Source organism: Hylobates moloch, unplaced genomic scaffold (genome assembly GCF_009828535.3).
Source record: "Hylobates moloch isolate HMO894 unplaced genomic scaffold, HMol_V3 SCAFFOLD_8, whole genome shotgun sequence".
Classification (NCBI taxonomy): Eukaryota; Metazoa; Chordata; class Mammalia; order Primates; family Hylobatidae; genus Hylobates; species Hylobates moloch.
In genome coordinates this window covers 2050519-2067394 of record NW_026652283.1, presented here as the reverse complement: position 1 = coordinate 2067394, position 16876 = coordinate 2050519, and the positions used below count along the sequence as shown (strand labels likewise).

The 16876-nt window shown below is 49.5% G+C and overlaps 1 protein-coding gene across 16 annotated transcripts in view; it reads right to left on the bottom strand.

Moving 5' to 3' along the window:
* Positions 1 to 6662, bottom strand: part of CACNA1C (calcium voltage-gated channel subunit alpha1 C) — a 631482-nt gene extending 624820 nt beyond the window's left edge. For 11 of the 16 annotated variants that reach the window (XM_058442558.1, XM_058442546.1, XM_058442552.1 and 8 more), the window contains exon 1: positions 6004 to 6660. In XM_058442558.1, coding sequence (XP_058298541.1) covers positions 6004 to 6052 — 49 coding nt within the window. In that variant the 5' untranslated portion in view covers positions 6053 to 6660. Of the gene's footprint in view, positions 1 to 6003 lie in introns of all 16 variants that reach the window. The other 5 variants (XM_058442555.1, XM_058442554.1, XM_058442553.1 and 2 more) reach the window with 3 other exon arrangements.
* Positions 6663 to 16876: the final 10214 nt, after the last annotated feature.

The following is a 16876-nucleotide window of genomic DNA, read 5'->3' as shown; positions in this document are numbered from 1 at the left end:
CCAGAGTCTAGCCCCCTGCCCCCTGTACACACAGGGTATAGCACAAGAAGCCCATTTTAAAGTGAAGGTGTTTTGGAGAGAACTGTTTTGTGGGGTTTTGGGGAGCGGAGGGGCTGAGAGGTTTGGGTTTCTTGCCACTTAACCCCCACTTTCCTCACCCTCTGCTTCAGCCAGATGAACCCTTCCTCTAGTTCCCTCGGCTTCCGGGGAAGGGTCTATTTTCAACCTCTGTCTGACTCCTGAGCTCCAGCCCCAAACTTCTCTCCTACAGTCCCTGCAATCCCTACTTAAATTCAGTTCAGCTCCACAAAGAGTAACTGACTACCCTGACGACCTTGTTCCCCAAACCCTCCCAGACACCCTAGTGGGTCGGGGCTCCTCTGGCTTCCCCTCATCTTCTGCACCTCAGCTCTCGGGGGCTCCAGCCATCTCGCAGCTCTGCTTTTCTGTAGGGTCATCCTGGGCTCCCCGTCTCCCAGGTGGGGTCCTGCCCACACGGTACACACAGCTAGCACTGAAGCAAGGTTCTCCAGGGACCCGCGCGGGTCCTGCCTGAATTCAGCAGGGGAAAGGGGGCAGTAGAGAACCCATCCACTTCCCTTCCTGCCATGATAAACAGCTGCCTCCAGGGGTGCCTCAACTATGGAAGCCAAGAGGGTCTGCCCACCTGCTCCAGGCCCATGTCTACATGGGCTCAGGAAAGCCTGGTCTTGGGCAAATCAGCACCCATCTAGGAATGAAAACACAGAGAAGAGCTCTTCTGGAGCACCCAGGTTTCGGTTCAAATGATGGCATTCATTATTTCAGCCTTCCATTTTGCTTTCTCTGCTGTAGGTTCAGTTTAAGTCTACACACCCGGCTTTGAAATGGCACCGAAAAACATTCCATTCCATTTTCCCTGAGGGATCCTGTCACTTTTACTTGTTTTACGTGGTATCTAACGTTGAGGTACATGTAAACAGGTGTTTACTAAATTATTTTAATAATGACAGCCATGACTCAGAGTGTTATTTCATTATCAGAATGTTTAGCACTTCTGTCGCTAAATAGTTAGCACCTGATATGTTGCAAAACAATTCCCCATGCCTTTTTTTTTAACCAATCTTCTGTCCTCCTCCACAGTGCCCAACATTAACCTAGGCAACTGTGAGGATGGAATCTAGAAACAGACAAAATCGGTGTGATTATTTTGTTAATTAGGCTTGTTGTTAAGTCTCCAGGTGCTTCGCAGTCTATCAGCTTTCTGTAGTCCATATTGGAAAATAAAATTGTCTGCTGAATTTGAATGCTCAGCACTGATTTCAGGGTCCCGGCAAAGAAGAGGTGAGATGACACCGGCTGACCTGTACCTCCTACAGAACAAACAGCTGCTGTATCAGGCGGGAGGAATTACTGTAAAAGGAAGAAAGTGCTGCCAGCCACTCACCCCTTCTTAACACAGTGCCAAGGGCTTCTCAGACCTCATGGAACTTGCCACGCAACTAAGAAAACCGAATGAAGAAAGGAATAGAAAAGAAAACGCCAGGTGCTGGAAAACATCACTGGAAATTAGAACAAATCTCAGTTACTTCCTAACCTGGGTCTCCTGAGCTTTTCTGCCATTACCCAGCAGGAGACCCAGGCAGACTCATAAACGGAAATCAACTGTGAAGTGCACCCCGTTGTTTTTGTGTTCTTTTCCCTATTAAAGTTGGGGAAATGTCCTCCCGCCTTTGGCTGGCAAGCCCTGTGACTGCACAGGTTTGGGTTCCCAGATCCCATGCTTCAGGTCACCCCATGCTCCACTGGGCTTGGGCACCACCGGGCCCTCTGGTTACTAAACCATCAGTGAAAAATCAGGGAGAAAATTAACATCCGGCCATACCAAGTCCAGCGATTCACCCAAAAGGCTCCCTCCAGGCTCAGCGGGATGCTGTCTGTGCTGGAAGGAAACAGACGTATGTGGGAAGAGCCTGCGATGGACTCGGTGGGCTGCAAAGGAGTTTTCATCACAGCAGGGTGGAGAGGTCACTGTGGGACCTGGGTCCTTCAGTGATGCCGCGAGGGCATCCAGTGTGTGCGGTGGCACGGAGACACACTGGTCTTTTGGGTTACCTGTGCCAGGGCAGGTGTAGGCCTGATGGAAGCAGCACAGCCCCAACAGGTCACAAGCTCTAAACTCCCCTTACGCCTTTCATCACCAGCCAGACCCTGAAGCCCCTTTCCTGACTCCTAAGCCCTGTGGCGCCACCTACTGGAAGAGGCAGAAGCCACATCTACTGCAGGTCTGGCCAGGTCGCATTCATTCATTCACGCAGACATTTATTTGTTCAGCCTTGCATCAAGGCCCTGGACTGAGCAGCCGCCTGTACTAGGAAGCAGGGATCCAAAGATGAGCAGGGCCTCGAAATCTCCACTCAGTATGCTCCTTGGATCCCTTTGGTAGGTCTTACAGAAGAACCCAACTCAAGCACTTTCAGTTGAAGAAAAAATTGAAGAGTCCTTGGTCATTGCCAAGACTGAGAAATGGTCCCAGGGGGCTAATGGCTCATCATTTCATTTACAAAGCACTGTGCCTGCAGCACGTACCTGTAAGAACAAGTCTCCCTTTACTATGAAGAAGAAATGTTTAAACCAGTCTTAGGAGACTGCGTTATCAATACTCCTCTCTCAACACCCCAGGTCCCTGAAGGGCATTAGCCTCTCGTGTGATCTATTTAAAATAGCTTTTCCTTATTCCATGTGTGTGTATATATACACACACACACAGTTAAATACTGTTAGGGTGTATTCTATAGAAATAATGAAAAATTGACTCTTTTTAATATATTCTGTCATATCTAAAACACTAAAAAGTACCTGACCAATAGCAGGAATAATATGCTGAACTCCAAAGCCCCTTTCCTCCAGTTGTCTCCATGCAGGATCAAGAAAAAGCAAAGCTAATGCCACAGCTTTCTTTAACCTGCTCAAGCTGATATGCGAGCAACGTTGTTCTCTGACCATTTGTAAAGAAAGTTAACTGTGATCGTTATTATTATTACCTTATTACAGCGATTCTTATTCTGCTGAATCGCTAAGTAGTTAAAAGAAAAGCACAGTGTGCCTTGCACTCCCAGAACACATGTTTCTCCCCTCTGCCTTGTCTCTAGCAGATAAGGGACATTCTGGTGTTTTATTTGTTCAATGGTTGACTATTAAGACACTCATTTGCTAGCTGGAGCCTGCAATGGAAAATCAGCCCAGAAAAGTGGGAGGCTGGCACAGGCCCAGAGCAGACAGGGCACCAGAGGCGAGGCAAGGCTTGAGTGTGCCACCCCAGCCTGAAACCCAGGGTCAGAAGCTGGTCCTTCAATGAACTTCCAGGCTCTTCCCAGGCGCTGACCTCCAGTCTCCGGTTCGACCCTCAAAACACACACACACACACACACACACACACACACACACTCACACACTCACACATGCACACACTCCACAGAAAAGGTGAGGGAACAAGGACTGGTGCATTCCATGTCTCGGAGCATGTCGGGAAGAGAGGAATGCACAGCCCCCGCCACTGACAACTTTTTTGGTTCTCGACTCTTTGTTTCGTCACCATTACTGATCTTCTGAGGCAGTCCTAGACTCCCGTCTCCTGAAACTCTAACCCCTATTATGGCTCACCTGCCCCCTTTAGTGATTAGCCACAGCAACCTCTTCCTTGTCAATATTCATCCTCTTCTAGGTCTGCCCTTCCCGCTTCCACCACCCTCCTCCCCTCTCCTACCCCACAAACCTGGGCAATGCCAACCAACTAAAGAAGAGAAGATGGAGAGTAGAGGGGGGACAGGGATCTTGGTGCTCTTCCACCTGGGAACCGCATCTAGAAATGGAGGCAAAACTGCTCCCATGAATTATATAATCACTGCAGCTTCAAGGGAGAGAACTGGAATTCAGGTTGCCATAGTGTTTGCTGGCATGTTGCTGGAAAGGTAGAGCTCTCAGCCACTGGCTCCCTTGCTCCCTTCCCCTCTGCCTTTCTCAGGAACCTCTCTGGGGTTGGCACTCCTACTTTTAATGTCTGCTCCCAGCATACAGCGGGGAGATGCTGAGAGGCAAACGGGCAAAAGAAAACAACCACAGTAAGGAAATGGGTTCAGAAGGGGTTTATCCTGCGCTAAGAGGAGACCTTGTAAACTAGTTAAGATTATCATCCTGTGAATAATGTGAATAATCATTATTATTACCACAGTACATTGCCATTGACAGTGATACTTCGGGCAGTACTACAGAGCTCTCCTCTTCAATGCTGCTTAGATTGAGGAAGTGGGTAAAGCACGCAGTCTCAGAACCTGGAGGGGAGTCATCTTGCATCCCCACTCTTCATAAATACCACTTTCTTTTGTGTCTCCCTCCCTCCTAAACCATTCACTACCCCATCAGCTACAGAAGGGAGAGGGGATCAGGTGAGGGATGGGGTCACCAGTAGAGAAATCCAAACATGGATACTGCCCTTGTGACCCCAAAGCTCTGGCTCACCCTAGAACCCACGACCCTTGACAAGATTCTTTCTTCCAAAGGAGGCCACAATCCCCACGCCGCCGCCCATGCTGGAAAGCAGAGAAGACTGGCCCCAAAATCCGTTTCAGGATAGATGGAGACCAGGCAGGCTGGCTGGCAGCTTCTGGCTCTAAAGAGTGAAGGCCGTGTCCCCAATAGGTGGAGCTGGGAGCAAACAGAGGGGGAAAGCTGGACAAAAAGACCTGGAGACAAGTCCTTCCACCAAGCTGGTCTTCAGAGGATCACTGGGAAGAACCCAGGGAAGGAACAGAGACCAGCAGTGACAGACTGGCTTTCAGGGGAAGAGAAGAGGAAGAGTGCAAACAGGGAGGCTCTGGGAACTGGGAGAGAAAAGGGGGAGACTACACCCAAAGAGACAGAGAAAGCAGTGGCGAGAAGAAAGAGATGTCATGCCTGGAGGTTGCCAGAAAGCCCCGCGGGACCACCCTGTCTGCACCCCCCCCCCCCCAGAAAAAAAAAAACCTTAAATGCTGAGCAACGTCAAAGAAAATAACTTGTTAATATGGGGGGAGAGCGGTGAGGGAGAAAGTTTCCAGGAAGTAGGGAGTTACCTGACTGCCTTTCACCATCACAGGGGGAGCTGGTGACACTTGCGGCCAGGCATGGAGATGCTCAGAAAACACTGGACAATAGTATGGAGCCGCGTGAGCCAGGCACACCCTTTCATGATCTCCTTCAAACACGAAACAGCAAAGCCCACACACCGCCCGGCTCCTCGCCGCTTCCATCCTCAGGTGCTAGCCCACATGTGGGTGCGAATGAGAACACACGCGACGTGGGCGCGCTCGGGGTCAACGGCAGTGGAGAGGTGGGTGGGTGCAGGTGAGCGGCGGAGGAGGGAGGGAGAGAGGAAGAAGGGGACCTACGGAGGGGGAACCAGAGGGGCGCGCTGGGGCTCACATCTGCACCGCCGCCCCCACCTGCCACCTGGAGCGCGCCGCCCGGGGCAGGGGCGCCTGGACGAGAGTGGACGCCGGGCAGCGCTAGGGCGCCCCAGGGACGGCCGTGGGCGCCGGGCTCTGCCGGCGCAGGGTGCGCGCGCGCGCTCCCAGCCGCGCCCCGAGCCGGGCGAGGGACCCTGGGCCTCTGGGCTCCGCGGCGCCGGCGCCCTCTGCCCCCCGCGCGGCTGGCCAGGCAGCCGGGCTCTCCAGGCGAACGCGAGAAAGCGAGGCGGCGGCAGCCACTTGGGGAACTTTTCCCCCCTCGCCTGGAATTTCATAGGAAACACATGCTCTGGAGAAGCTGGGGCCCGGAGGGGGAGGGGCGGGAATTTTCCGCTCCGTCTCGCGCGGCGGTTCGGGCCCCGGTCCCGCCGGGCTCCCGGGCGCTCCGACGAGGCGGAGGCGCCCCTCGCGGACGCGGCCCCGGGTCACTCCGCAGGGACCGGCCCCGGGGCCGCGGGGAGCGCAGGAACCCGGTGGGAAAGGCAGGGAGCCCCGGCGAGGCGGCGGGGTCCAGCCTTACCTTGGTGGTTTTCCTCTGGAATGTACATCCTCGTATTCTCATTGACCATGGACCAAAAATGGTTTTAAAAGGAGGAGCAGCCACGAAGAGGAAGCAACGTGAAAACACCCCCCAGCGGGTCTGGATTAATCCCTCCTCCGAGGCCGGCGGCTTTCGTGCAAGATTCGAGGAAGCCGTGGTCTGCAGCGTTTCTTCTTCCCTGCCGACGATTACCTGATTCCCATTATGGCATCAAACCCCAAAAACTGCTCCTTTCCACTACTGCCTCCTCGAGTGAAATTGTAATGCATCCTCAGTACATCCGGGCCCCTTCCAAGAATTGAGCACCGCACCTCTGGCGGCTACACCATTTGAAAAAATAAATCGGGAGAGGCAGGGCGAGAAGAGGCGGAAAGGAGGGGCGGGGGGCGCGCGGGGCCCGCCTGGGCCGGCAGGGGCCGAGGCGCCTCTGCCCACTCCCAGCGAGTCCTCCTGAGGCCCCTGCCCGGCTCTCTGCTGTCAAAGGGAGCCGGCAACTCCTGGGCGCGGAGGCAGGAAGAGCCGCCGCCGCCGCTCCGGGCCCGCCGCGCCGCGCCGAGCGCTGCTCTGGCAGGAGCTGTTTCTGCAGAGGCAGCGAGAGGGAGACACCGGGCGCGCGAGAGCGCCGCGCTCACTCCCCCCGGCCCAGCCCCGCCGCGCCCGCGCCCGCCCCTGCCCGCGCCGCCCGCCTGCCCGGCGCGCCGGAGGCAGACGCGCTGAACGCTTCCAGATGTGGCGGCGGCGGCGGCGCGCAGGGAGCCGGGCGCACGGCGCGGGGCGCACGGCGGCGGACTGGAGCCCGAAGTTGGGCCCCCTCTCGGCGCCCGCGGCAGCGCCTCCCGAGCGAGCCCTCGGCCCGCATGACGTCAAAGGGAGCGGGCCCCGGCCTCCGGCGGGCGAGGGGCGGCGTGAGGAGCCCCCGGGGAGGCTGGGGCGCGCGGAGGACCCGGGCGCTCGCCGCGGTGGCCGCGGTGGCCGCGGCGCGGACACACCCCCTCGCGCCCCGCCGGCGGCGTCGCGCCCCCCGCGCCGGCCTGCAGCCCCCCGCCCGCGTTCTCCCCTCCGCTGCGGCGGCGCGTCCCTGCTGGGCCGGCCACGCCGGGAAGGCCTCTGTGAGCGGAATTCCAAGGAGGAGGAATACAATTTGCCCAACTACCAGAGTCTCGTTTCGGATCGGGCCACTGAACAAAACGGCAAAATGAGCCGTGATTCCGTGATTCTGTTTGATCAATTATAATCAGAGCGGTTGTAGAAGTGACAGATAGAGGAGGGGAGGGGAAGCGGGAGGGGCAGCGAGGCGGAGCCTGGTAGGCGAGGCAGCGGTGCCCAGATGTCTGAACAGATTCCTAGACCCAGGTTTGCTAATTCCTTGGAGGCAGCCGAGCACGTGTTCTACTAGGCTATCCTTACCTGCTTCTGTTAATTATGTCTGCAACTCCGGCAGGAATCTATCCAGCACCTCTCCTTCCCGGAGAAGCAAACACTCTCTCCATCACTCCCTGCAACCACAGCAAGTTCCACGGCACCCCCTGCAGGACCGGGCTCCCCTCCAGTGGGGCTTCGTGATCCCTTTCAGGGGGGCCTACAACTCCCTCTTGGGGAAAACCTCTACCTGCCTCCACATAAGACCTCCTCGCCTCCACATCCACCCTCATTCCCTGGGTGACCCTAACCATTCCCGTGGCTTTCAGCAGCTGTCTATATCAAATGTCTATCTCCAGCCCAGACCTCTCTCCTGAATTCCAGACTACAGCCGACTCCGTCTAATAGACATTCAAGCCTAATACATCCAAACACTGGATTCCTGATCTCTTCAAAGCCTGCTCCTCCTCACACAGCCTTCCCCATCGCAGTCGATGACAATCTCACACTTCTAGTTGCTCAGATCAAAATCCTGGAGTCACTCTTGACTCCTTCCTCTCATCATTCCACGTCTAGTCCATCAGGAGATCCTGCTGGCCCTACCTTCAGGTGAATCCAGAACCTGACCACTTAGTTCCTGCACTGCCACCACCTGGGGCTGAGCCATCATCCTTCACCCAGGTTTCTCCTGTGGCTGACCCCCCTGGCCTACCTTCCCTCTCCCCTCTGGTATTTTCTCAATACAACAGTCGGAGTAACCCATTTAAAACATCACATCCCAGCACTCCTCTGCTCAAAACCCTCCATGGTTACCCATTTCACTTAGTAAAAGCCATGGTCCTTGTGGTGACCTACAGGAATGGCCGAGTACAAATTCTCTTACATCATCTCCTACTGCTGTCCCCCTCACTCGGGATACACTAGCCTGCTGGCTGGGCCCCAGACACTCCAGGAATGACCCCCCCAACACACATGCACATCGTAAGCCCTTTGCTCTAGCTATTCCCACCGCCTGAAACACAAACTCCCTCGGCTTCTTCAAGGCTTTCCGCAAATCTCACCTGTTCAATGAGGCTCACCAGGACCTCATCCTGATTCCGTACTGACGGACCCCCACAGCGCTCCCTGTCTCCCCTTACTCTTACTGAATCCCTGTGTAACATACTATATAGTTTACTTATTCATTAACTTTATTGCTTATTGTCTGTATCCCCCCCCCACTAAAATGTAACCCCCATGAAGGCAGGTGTCTCATCTATTTTGTTCACCAGTGCCTAGAGCAGTATCTGGCAGATAGTAAGTACATCATATGTGTTGAATGAATGAGTGAGTGCCTGAGATACTTTCAGAAGTGTTGCAATTCCTCCTATGAAAATGCATCTGTCCGTCCCTTGATACTTGAAACCTTGCCACTCGTTTCCTTCCTTTGCCCGGTGGTTCTGGCCCCAGTGTAAAATGCGAGTGCCCCTGGGAGAGGTATTAAGCTGTATCAGTCATCTTCATTCTAATGTGAAGAGCGATCTGAATTTTGTTGGTTACAAGAGAAATCTGGCCTCTTTGCCATTCTGGTGTGTTCACACTCAATTTTCAACTTAATAGAGAAAATTAGAAATGACACAAATTCAAATATTTCGCATTTACTTTAGGATGCATTATAGGCCTGTGTTTCAGAGGCTGCTGTAGCTGATAATTTGTTTAAATGAATAGTAAAATAGTAAAATTAGTTTGCATCCCCTTTACACACAAGTGCAGGAATAATAATAGTAGCTAACACTACTGAGTGCTCTGTGCCAGGCATTTTACAGCCTTTATCTTATTTAATCCTCACTGCAACCCAATAAACCATGTGTTATTGTCATTATTATCCCCATTTTATAGATATGGAAACTGAGACTTCGAGACTTGAATTACAATGTCCAGGGTCACCCAGCTGAGTAAATATGGAGGCTGGACTTAGCCCAGGCATATCTGACACCAAACTCAGGCTCTACTGTTATCTTACTCCTTCTGAGGGGTGAAGTGTGGGTGAGCTGGTGGGGGCAGGGCTGCAGGGAGATGAACAGTGTGAAATGATTGCAAAATATGCTGCAGATAATTCACAAAGAGCCAAGTCACTGGGAACAGAGTGTATGTGTGTTAGGGGGTCACGTGCAGGATTTATAGCCCAGCTTTTCTAAAGGTAGGCACTGCATAAATCTAGCAAGTAAATATTACCTTCATGCTTCTTTAGTTTCATTTTTCACTTCTCTTTTCAGCTGTGAAATGTGTTCTTTCCTTTCCAGAAAAAGGTATTTCCTAAATATTTGGTCTTGCAGTATACGCCCATATCCCAGCTTTTAACTTTGGAACACAGCCCTGGGTGTGCTCTTTCGAGGTAACAAATTCTCAATGCGACAAAAGGAGACCATTGTGAATTCTGATTTGGGGATTTGGGAGGTGGTGGGAGCAGAGGAGGGAGTCTGTCTTTCTCTGTCATTGAATGATTTGATTCTCCAGCTAAAGAATCTCCCATAGGTCTTCATATGTGCCCTCTTTCTGCATAGTATTTTGCTTATATTTGCATGAGCCTTTTCTCTCCTCTTCCTTACTACATTTTAGGTGTCTTCAAGAAGAGAACTGTGTTTATTCTTTGTGCATAACATAATGCCTTGTACATATGGACACTCAATTTGTGTTGAGTGCATGATTCACTCTGGAAAAGATTTTTAAATGTGACCACAGATATTTCCTTTGGAAGCAATTAAGAGTGCACTGAATTTGTTAATTACAGTATATTTGTAAGAGTGAAAACCTGGAAATGAACTAAATATTCAACAAAAATGTTGGTTAAATAATAACACTGAGAGATTGTTCTAAGTGCCTCACATATATAAAGTCATTTGCTCCTCCAAACAACCCTGTGAAGGAATTGCTTTTATCCCCATTTTACCGGTGAGGAAACCAAAGCACAGAAAGGTTTACTCACTTGCCCGTGTTTCACAGCCAGTTAATGTTGAAAGACCTGGGATTTGAACCCTAGCGGTCTTCAGAGCCTACGCTCTTCACCGCCACATAGATGAACTAGATTGCATTCATACAGTGAAATTCTACATAGACATGAACAATATTAAGGAAGAATATTAGTAACGTAGAAAAAGATGATTTACACTGAAAGAAAAACAAGTCACAAAAATGTTACAGGCAATATGATTTCATTTTCCTTTTAAAGTCAGGTTTATATTTGAACTAGGGAAAAGACTAAATAGGGTTCACACCAAACTGTTGACAGTATCCTCAATCTGGGGCATGTGGGGAAAAAATGTTGACAGTATCTTTCTTTGGGAGGTGGGATTACATGTAAATGTTTCTTCTTCTTCTTCTTCCCTATCTGGCACAAGGCTTGAAAAGCCAGGTTGCCAAGCAGGCTCTTCCTCTTCCCTTAGCACACACACACACCTCTTGACACAGAGCCCTCCCCCCACTGCCTAGCCAGGGACAACACCACTAATAAATCTCTTCAGAATAAGTCTCCCATCAAGTCTGCAAGGTGTCCCTTCTATTTCTCTCCCTCTGCCCACCACGACAGCCACTCAGCACTAAATGCTGCCACCCACCTGCAAAAATTACCTGTCCAGTGTTTCCAGCCCAAATGCATTGCATTGTCCTCATTGTAATCCAAGCTGCCTGGTTGAAGTGTCAGCCACTCTGTGTTGATGGTAGAGAGCTAGGAGCACCAAGATGATAGGTAAATTCTTTTTTTTTTTTTTGAGACGGAGTCTCGCTCTGTCGCCCAGGCTGGAGTGCAGTGGCGCAATCTCGGCTCACTGCAAGCTCCGCCTCCCGGGTTCACGCCATTCTCCTGCCTCAGCCTCTCCGAGTAGCTGGGACTACAGGCGCCCGCCACCATGCCCGGCTAATTTTTTGTATTTTTAGTAGAGACGGGGTTTCACCGTGGTCTCGATCTCCTGACCTCGTGATCCGCCCGCCTCGGCCTCCCAAAGTGCTGGGATTACAAGCGTGAGCCACCGCGCCCGGCCGATGATAGGTAAATTCTTAACAGTGACCTTTCGGGAAGATGTTTCATCCTTAATTTCTAATCCACATAATTGCCTGTATATAAGGGTGGGCATTTCAAACCAGGTAAAATTGATTAGCAAGCCAGAGTCGCAAGAGTGGAGTCAGAAAGCCCAGCTTAAATGTGCCTTCTGACAGCTTACCTTCTTTATCTCCACGTAGGGCCACACACAACCATTCCTTCTCAAAAGCCAGAGATGGGAACATCAGTGTGGTGGTTTTGCATTTGGTCAACTTAACTAAGCTGGAACCTGTCTCCCAGAATTGCCTTCCTTGTGTGGTTCTGCATTAAGGTTGTCCACAGCAGGTGTTTGTGGAGCCTCTGGAAGGTGGACATGAAGCAGCAGCATGCACTCATTGTCAGCAGATTGCTGGCTTACCCTGATGCTGGAGCCCACAGCTCCTCCAGCTCCTGCCACATCTCCTCCTTCAGCTACTCTGAGGACTGGGCAAAGTACGTGTCCAGCTCTGCAGTCAAGAGTCCAGCTTTATGTGTCATAGTCGAGATCGGAAGTGGTGAAAGGCAAACAAGGGTTGTATTTGTCCTTGTGGGCTCCACTTTGGCCTCACTCTCTCCCACATCACGTCCTGTTTTCCTCTGGCCTTTTGGCACTACAGCGACTTCATACCTATCCTCAGATGCAGAGGCAGCAGCCTTCTATAGATTCTTCACCAGCTTCCACAACTGGATAAGGTCTAATCTCTGCAATCAATCCCTTCCTCCATGTCACTCACGGTGGTACCGCTTCCCTGACCAAAGCTGGCTGATGCATCAGTGTAGTGCTTCCACCCGTGACCAGGTTACTTGTTTAGATATTTTTATGGGTAAATAGTGCCTGGCACATAGTTGCCCTCAATATATATGTTTGTTGAATTCATACTAATTATCATCACTTAATATGCCTGGTGAATATCAGGTGCTATGATAGGCACTTAAAATACAGCGAAGAGCCTGGTCTTTGGAGACAGGCCAGACACAGAGCCAGGTTCCACCTGCTATGAGCTATGGGCATTGTGGACCCCTGACTTTACCTCTTAACACCCAGTTTTGCAATGTGAAGCTAATAGTGGTACCTACCTCCATAGGGTGGTTGTGAGAATGAAACGAAATAGTCCAGGGAAAGTGGGTGGGGTGCACAGTGTGTTCATTTAATGTTAGCTGTCATCATCCTTCACCCCTGTGAGAAAGATTTGTTGAATCTATGTGTCCTGAATTCACCACAGCCCTGCCAAAGAGACTTACCACCATTGTACAGGTGCAAAACAGTAGCTAAGAGGTTAACTTTCTTGCCGAAGATTGCTTTGTCAGCAAATTATAGAATCGGGATTTGAACCCAAGTCTACACAAACCCAGAGGCCATGCACTGGCCACTACTGTGCGCAACATTTCAGGCACAGGAACTAAAATGGAGGAGAGAGGAAGGCTTTGGGGAAAATCCCCCAACCCACAGTTCAGAGAGCAAAGCTGAAGAGGGCACAGAATGGCCTTTCTCCTTCTTTTGGAAGACCCATAATAACCCTGAGGCCTTCACAACTTATGTTAGTATTGAAAAACTTCTGCTGGCAGAGTTCTCCCTTCCATCCCATCTCCATCTTTCCTCCTGCCTGTTTATCTAGAAGCCATAGGACGGACCGGATCCCACCTAACCCACTGGGCTGTCTTCATACACTACACTTAGGGAAAACTCTCCTGGCAGCTCAGCCCCAGCGTCCGTCCCAAGAGGAAGCAAGAGTACTTGGAGTGTGAGGAGAATTCAAGCCTCATTCTACAGCAGCCCAAGTTGTTAGGATAACAAGGTGTGGTAACATGACTAACATGACTAGCCTTGTGATTTTCAGCAATGCTTAGCCCCCAAAGACAGAACGCAGCAAGGTTATTTATGGCCTGATCCTGGGGACTGGTTCTCCAGGTGGGAGAATTCATCTCCCCTGTGTGAATTCAAATGACGGCCCTCTCTACTTCAGCAAGCCAGTGGTGCATGCTCATTATGTAACTATCTTGGACTTCTGTTTGCTCATCTGCAAAATGGGAGTGTGCGGCCTCATCTCCTGAGGCTCTTTGGAAAAAGAAGCTGATACCAAGGGAAGCGCTCAGTCACCAAAGCTATACCTTCATTACTTGTTAAGGCCCTGAGAAAGTTTGTTTCATCTGGGTGACCTGCTGACCCCCAGAAGGAACCACATAGTCAAGGCTCAGACCTATCCACTGTTGTGTCCACTTTTTTAGGTGCTCAAAGACCTTCACAAAGTGCAAGCCGTTCCCACATGTATTCAGTTTTTGCCATAGCAAATTACCACTGGCTGGGTGTTTTAAAACAATAGCAATTTATTCTCTCACAGTTTTGAGGCCAGAAGTTCAAAGTCCAGCAGGGTGTGCTGCCTGCAGTGGCTCTCAGGGAGAACCCCTTCTTTGTCTCTTTCCAACTTTTGCTGGCTGGCAGCATTCCTTGACTTGTGGCCACATCACACTGCCTCCATGGTCACCTCGCCTCCTCATCTTCTGGCGGTCAGATCTCCTTCTGCTTCGCTTTTACAAGAACACCTGTCATTGGATTTAGGCCTCCCCAGATAATCCCGGACGATGTCTTCATCTCAAAATTCTTAAGTTAATTACATCTACAAAGACCCTTTTTCCTGATAAGCTAACGTTGACACTTTCTGGGGATTAGGACATGGACATACATTCTGAGGGGCTGCTATTCAACCCACTACACTACCCTAACCTACGGAACGTTTCTTCACCCATTTTCACTTGAATCTCAAGCCCAACGTTTGCTAATTCCTGAAACTTCAGCAACCTCTTTCTCTCACTGAGGCTCAGTTTCTTCACTTGTAAAACAGAAGTTATTGCCATATGTTAGAGCTTAAGTGAGTGGTGATGAAGGTGCTGCACTATGGAAGATGCTCCTTCCCACAGACCTTAGTCTTACACTTAAACAACCCTTTCAGTCAACCACCCTGGGCTATTTAATTAGAGAAATTGAATGCTTGGAGAGGTTCAGTAACCTGGCCGAGCCAACTCAGCTGGGTAGAAGTGGACCTGGCTTTAAACCCCAAAGACCATTCTGATCCTCAACCTCCCTAACCTCTTTACCTTCTTAACTGTTCCAGACCAGTTCAAACGTATTCAATGGAGCTAGATAGAAAATGTCTTCTCAAAGGAAGCTGAAAAATGTCTTTTCAGTAGGGCTTTCAGAACCTTCCTCTTCTAATTAGCTTTATAAATGTTCTCTCTTCTCTTTTTACCCTTCTCTGAATGCATTCTAAGTTCTCTGTCATTTTCAAAACACGGTCCTAAGAGTAAACACCTTTATTTGGCCATCAGAAATCAGCCATCAACCCTCATTCTATTCACAGTCCTCCTATTAATATAACTCTTGGCAAACTCACCTTTCCTTCCATATTTCAGCTGGCATTCAATCTGTAATGTCTTCTCTCTCTGACCCCTGGTTCTTCTCCCTCTCACCCAAGGATGAATAATAAATGACGGCTCAATTCGTGTTTGCATCCTGGATTATTCTTTCCTGAATGGTCACTTTGCATGTATCTCTCTTAGAATTCCACACATTAATTTCCAGCTTGCTTTCCTACAGTATCAGAAGTCATGTGAGACTAGGGTTATGTAACCATAAGCATTTCTGGTTCCTAGTCTGACACAGGTCAGGTAACCCTTTACTTGATATGATATTTGGGACCAGGCCACCTCAATAGACAAAAAGGGATATTTGTTCCCTAAAACCTCTTTTTTAAAGATGACGCACTCTTCTAATTGTAAATTCCAAGGATCTTTTATAGGGATACCCTTGGGTCAACCTGCAGCAGTCCCATCCCTGAAATCTAAAAGAATATAGACAACGCTGATAGGAATAATTCCAAACATTTACATTCCTGGAACGGTAAACCTGAATGCCATATAACTAATTAACATTCGGCTAGTTCACTCTAAGTTGTTGATTAGGCCATTTTCCAAGTACCTGGGGGCGGGGAAGTTACAGCTAATCATCACCACCCTGCTAGAGAGGTCGTTGCTCCATAATACATCTAGAAATAGGCAAAGTCAAGAGGGCAACCAAAGGGATATCTTCTCAGTAGTGACTATCATTAACTTACCGAATGACTTCCACTCAGTGGCCAAGTGGAGCCTGGTGGAAACAAGAGCTGGACAGAGTTGTCAAGTATGGCAGGCCACTTCCAGTCATGTCTTCGTATGACCCAGCTGAAGTACCTCTGCCAGGTAGATAGGTCTTCCTTCAGTCAAAGTCATACTTGAAGGTAAGTTTCAATCTCCCAAGGTTTATCATTTTTGCCTCTTTACATAGCAGATTCAAATTTTCTGCCTTTGTCATGTTCAGTCCTGCTTACATAACGATTTTTTGTGATGAATGTAACCCCATTATTTTATTATTAATCACTAACTCTCGGTAATCATTTTTTTAACCAATGACCAATTGACCAATGCCACCCATATCAACTTCTACTATAGTTTAGTTAGCAAGAATATTCTGTTTTCTTCTCCTCTGGGGCACATGGCAGAGTGAGCTTCTCAGCCATTCTGCATTTGGACACAACTATTGGACTAGTCCTGACTAATGAAATGTAAGTAGAAGTGACTGTGTCACCTCCAGGTTGAGGTGATGGAAGACCTGTTGCAATTCTTCTGTCTCTCCCCTCTCCTGCCACATTATCCAGATGGTACAGCTGCAAGATAGAGAAGCATCCATCAACCCTGGGTCCCTGAGTGACTTTGTGAACCAGAATCTCTCACTAGCCCCCTCTGGATATAGTATGATCAAGAAATAGATTTGTATTATATGAAGCTCCAGGAATGTGGAAAATATTACCATAGTATAATGTTAACTATCTTGACTAACAGGCTGGAATAAATCAACAACTCCATGTGCGTGAACCATGTGTGGTTAGGGATTTGCCAAGTTCTGATTCATTGAATTGACTTCTATTCCAATCAGCATAATATCAGTCAATGATACTAATTCATAGGAGGGCAGGCTATAACCATAATGATCTTGCGATGAAGTAATATCGAAATCATTTATAATTTATGTAGCATATAATAGTTCTATTTGTTCTAGATAAACGGGTGACAGTGTCTATTGCAACTGATTATACAGATGAAATACCCCAAAACACGTCTTCCTCTTAAAGTACAGGCATATTTCTCAAAGTACAAGCATATTTATGCCTGTATTTATATTGAATAGCTTATGCAAACTATTCTTATGTGGATGAATCAAGAACATGTTAACGATTTCCCAAGTGGCCTTGGAAAGTGATTGGAGTAGTGTAGGACATCTTGAAACTCGTGTACAAGTAATGATTTAATGGAATTCATTTCCAGACCCTCAACTTTCATATGTGCTCAGTCTTCATGTTCACCAGAGGACATCCTGGGGCAGAGCCTGGAGCCCACCTGCAGCTTCTC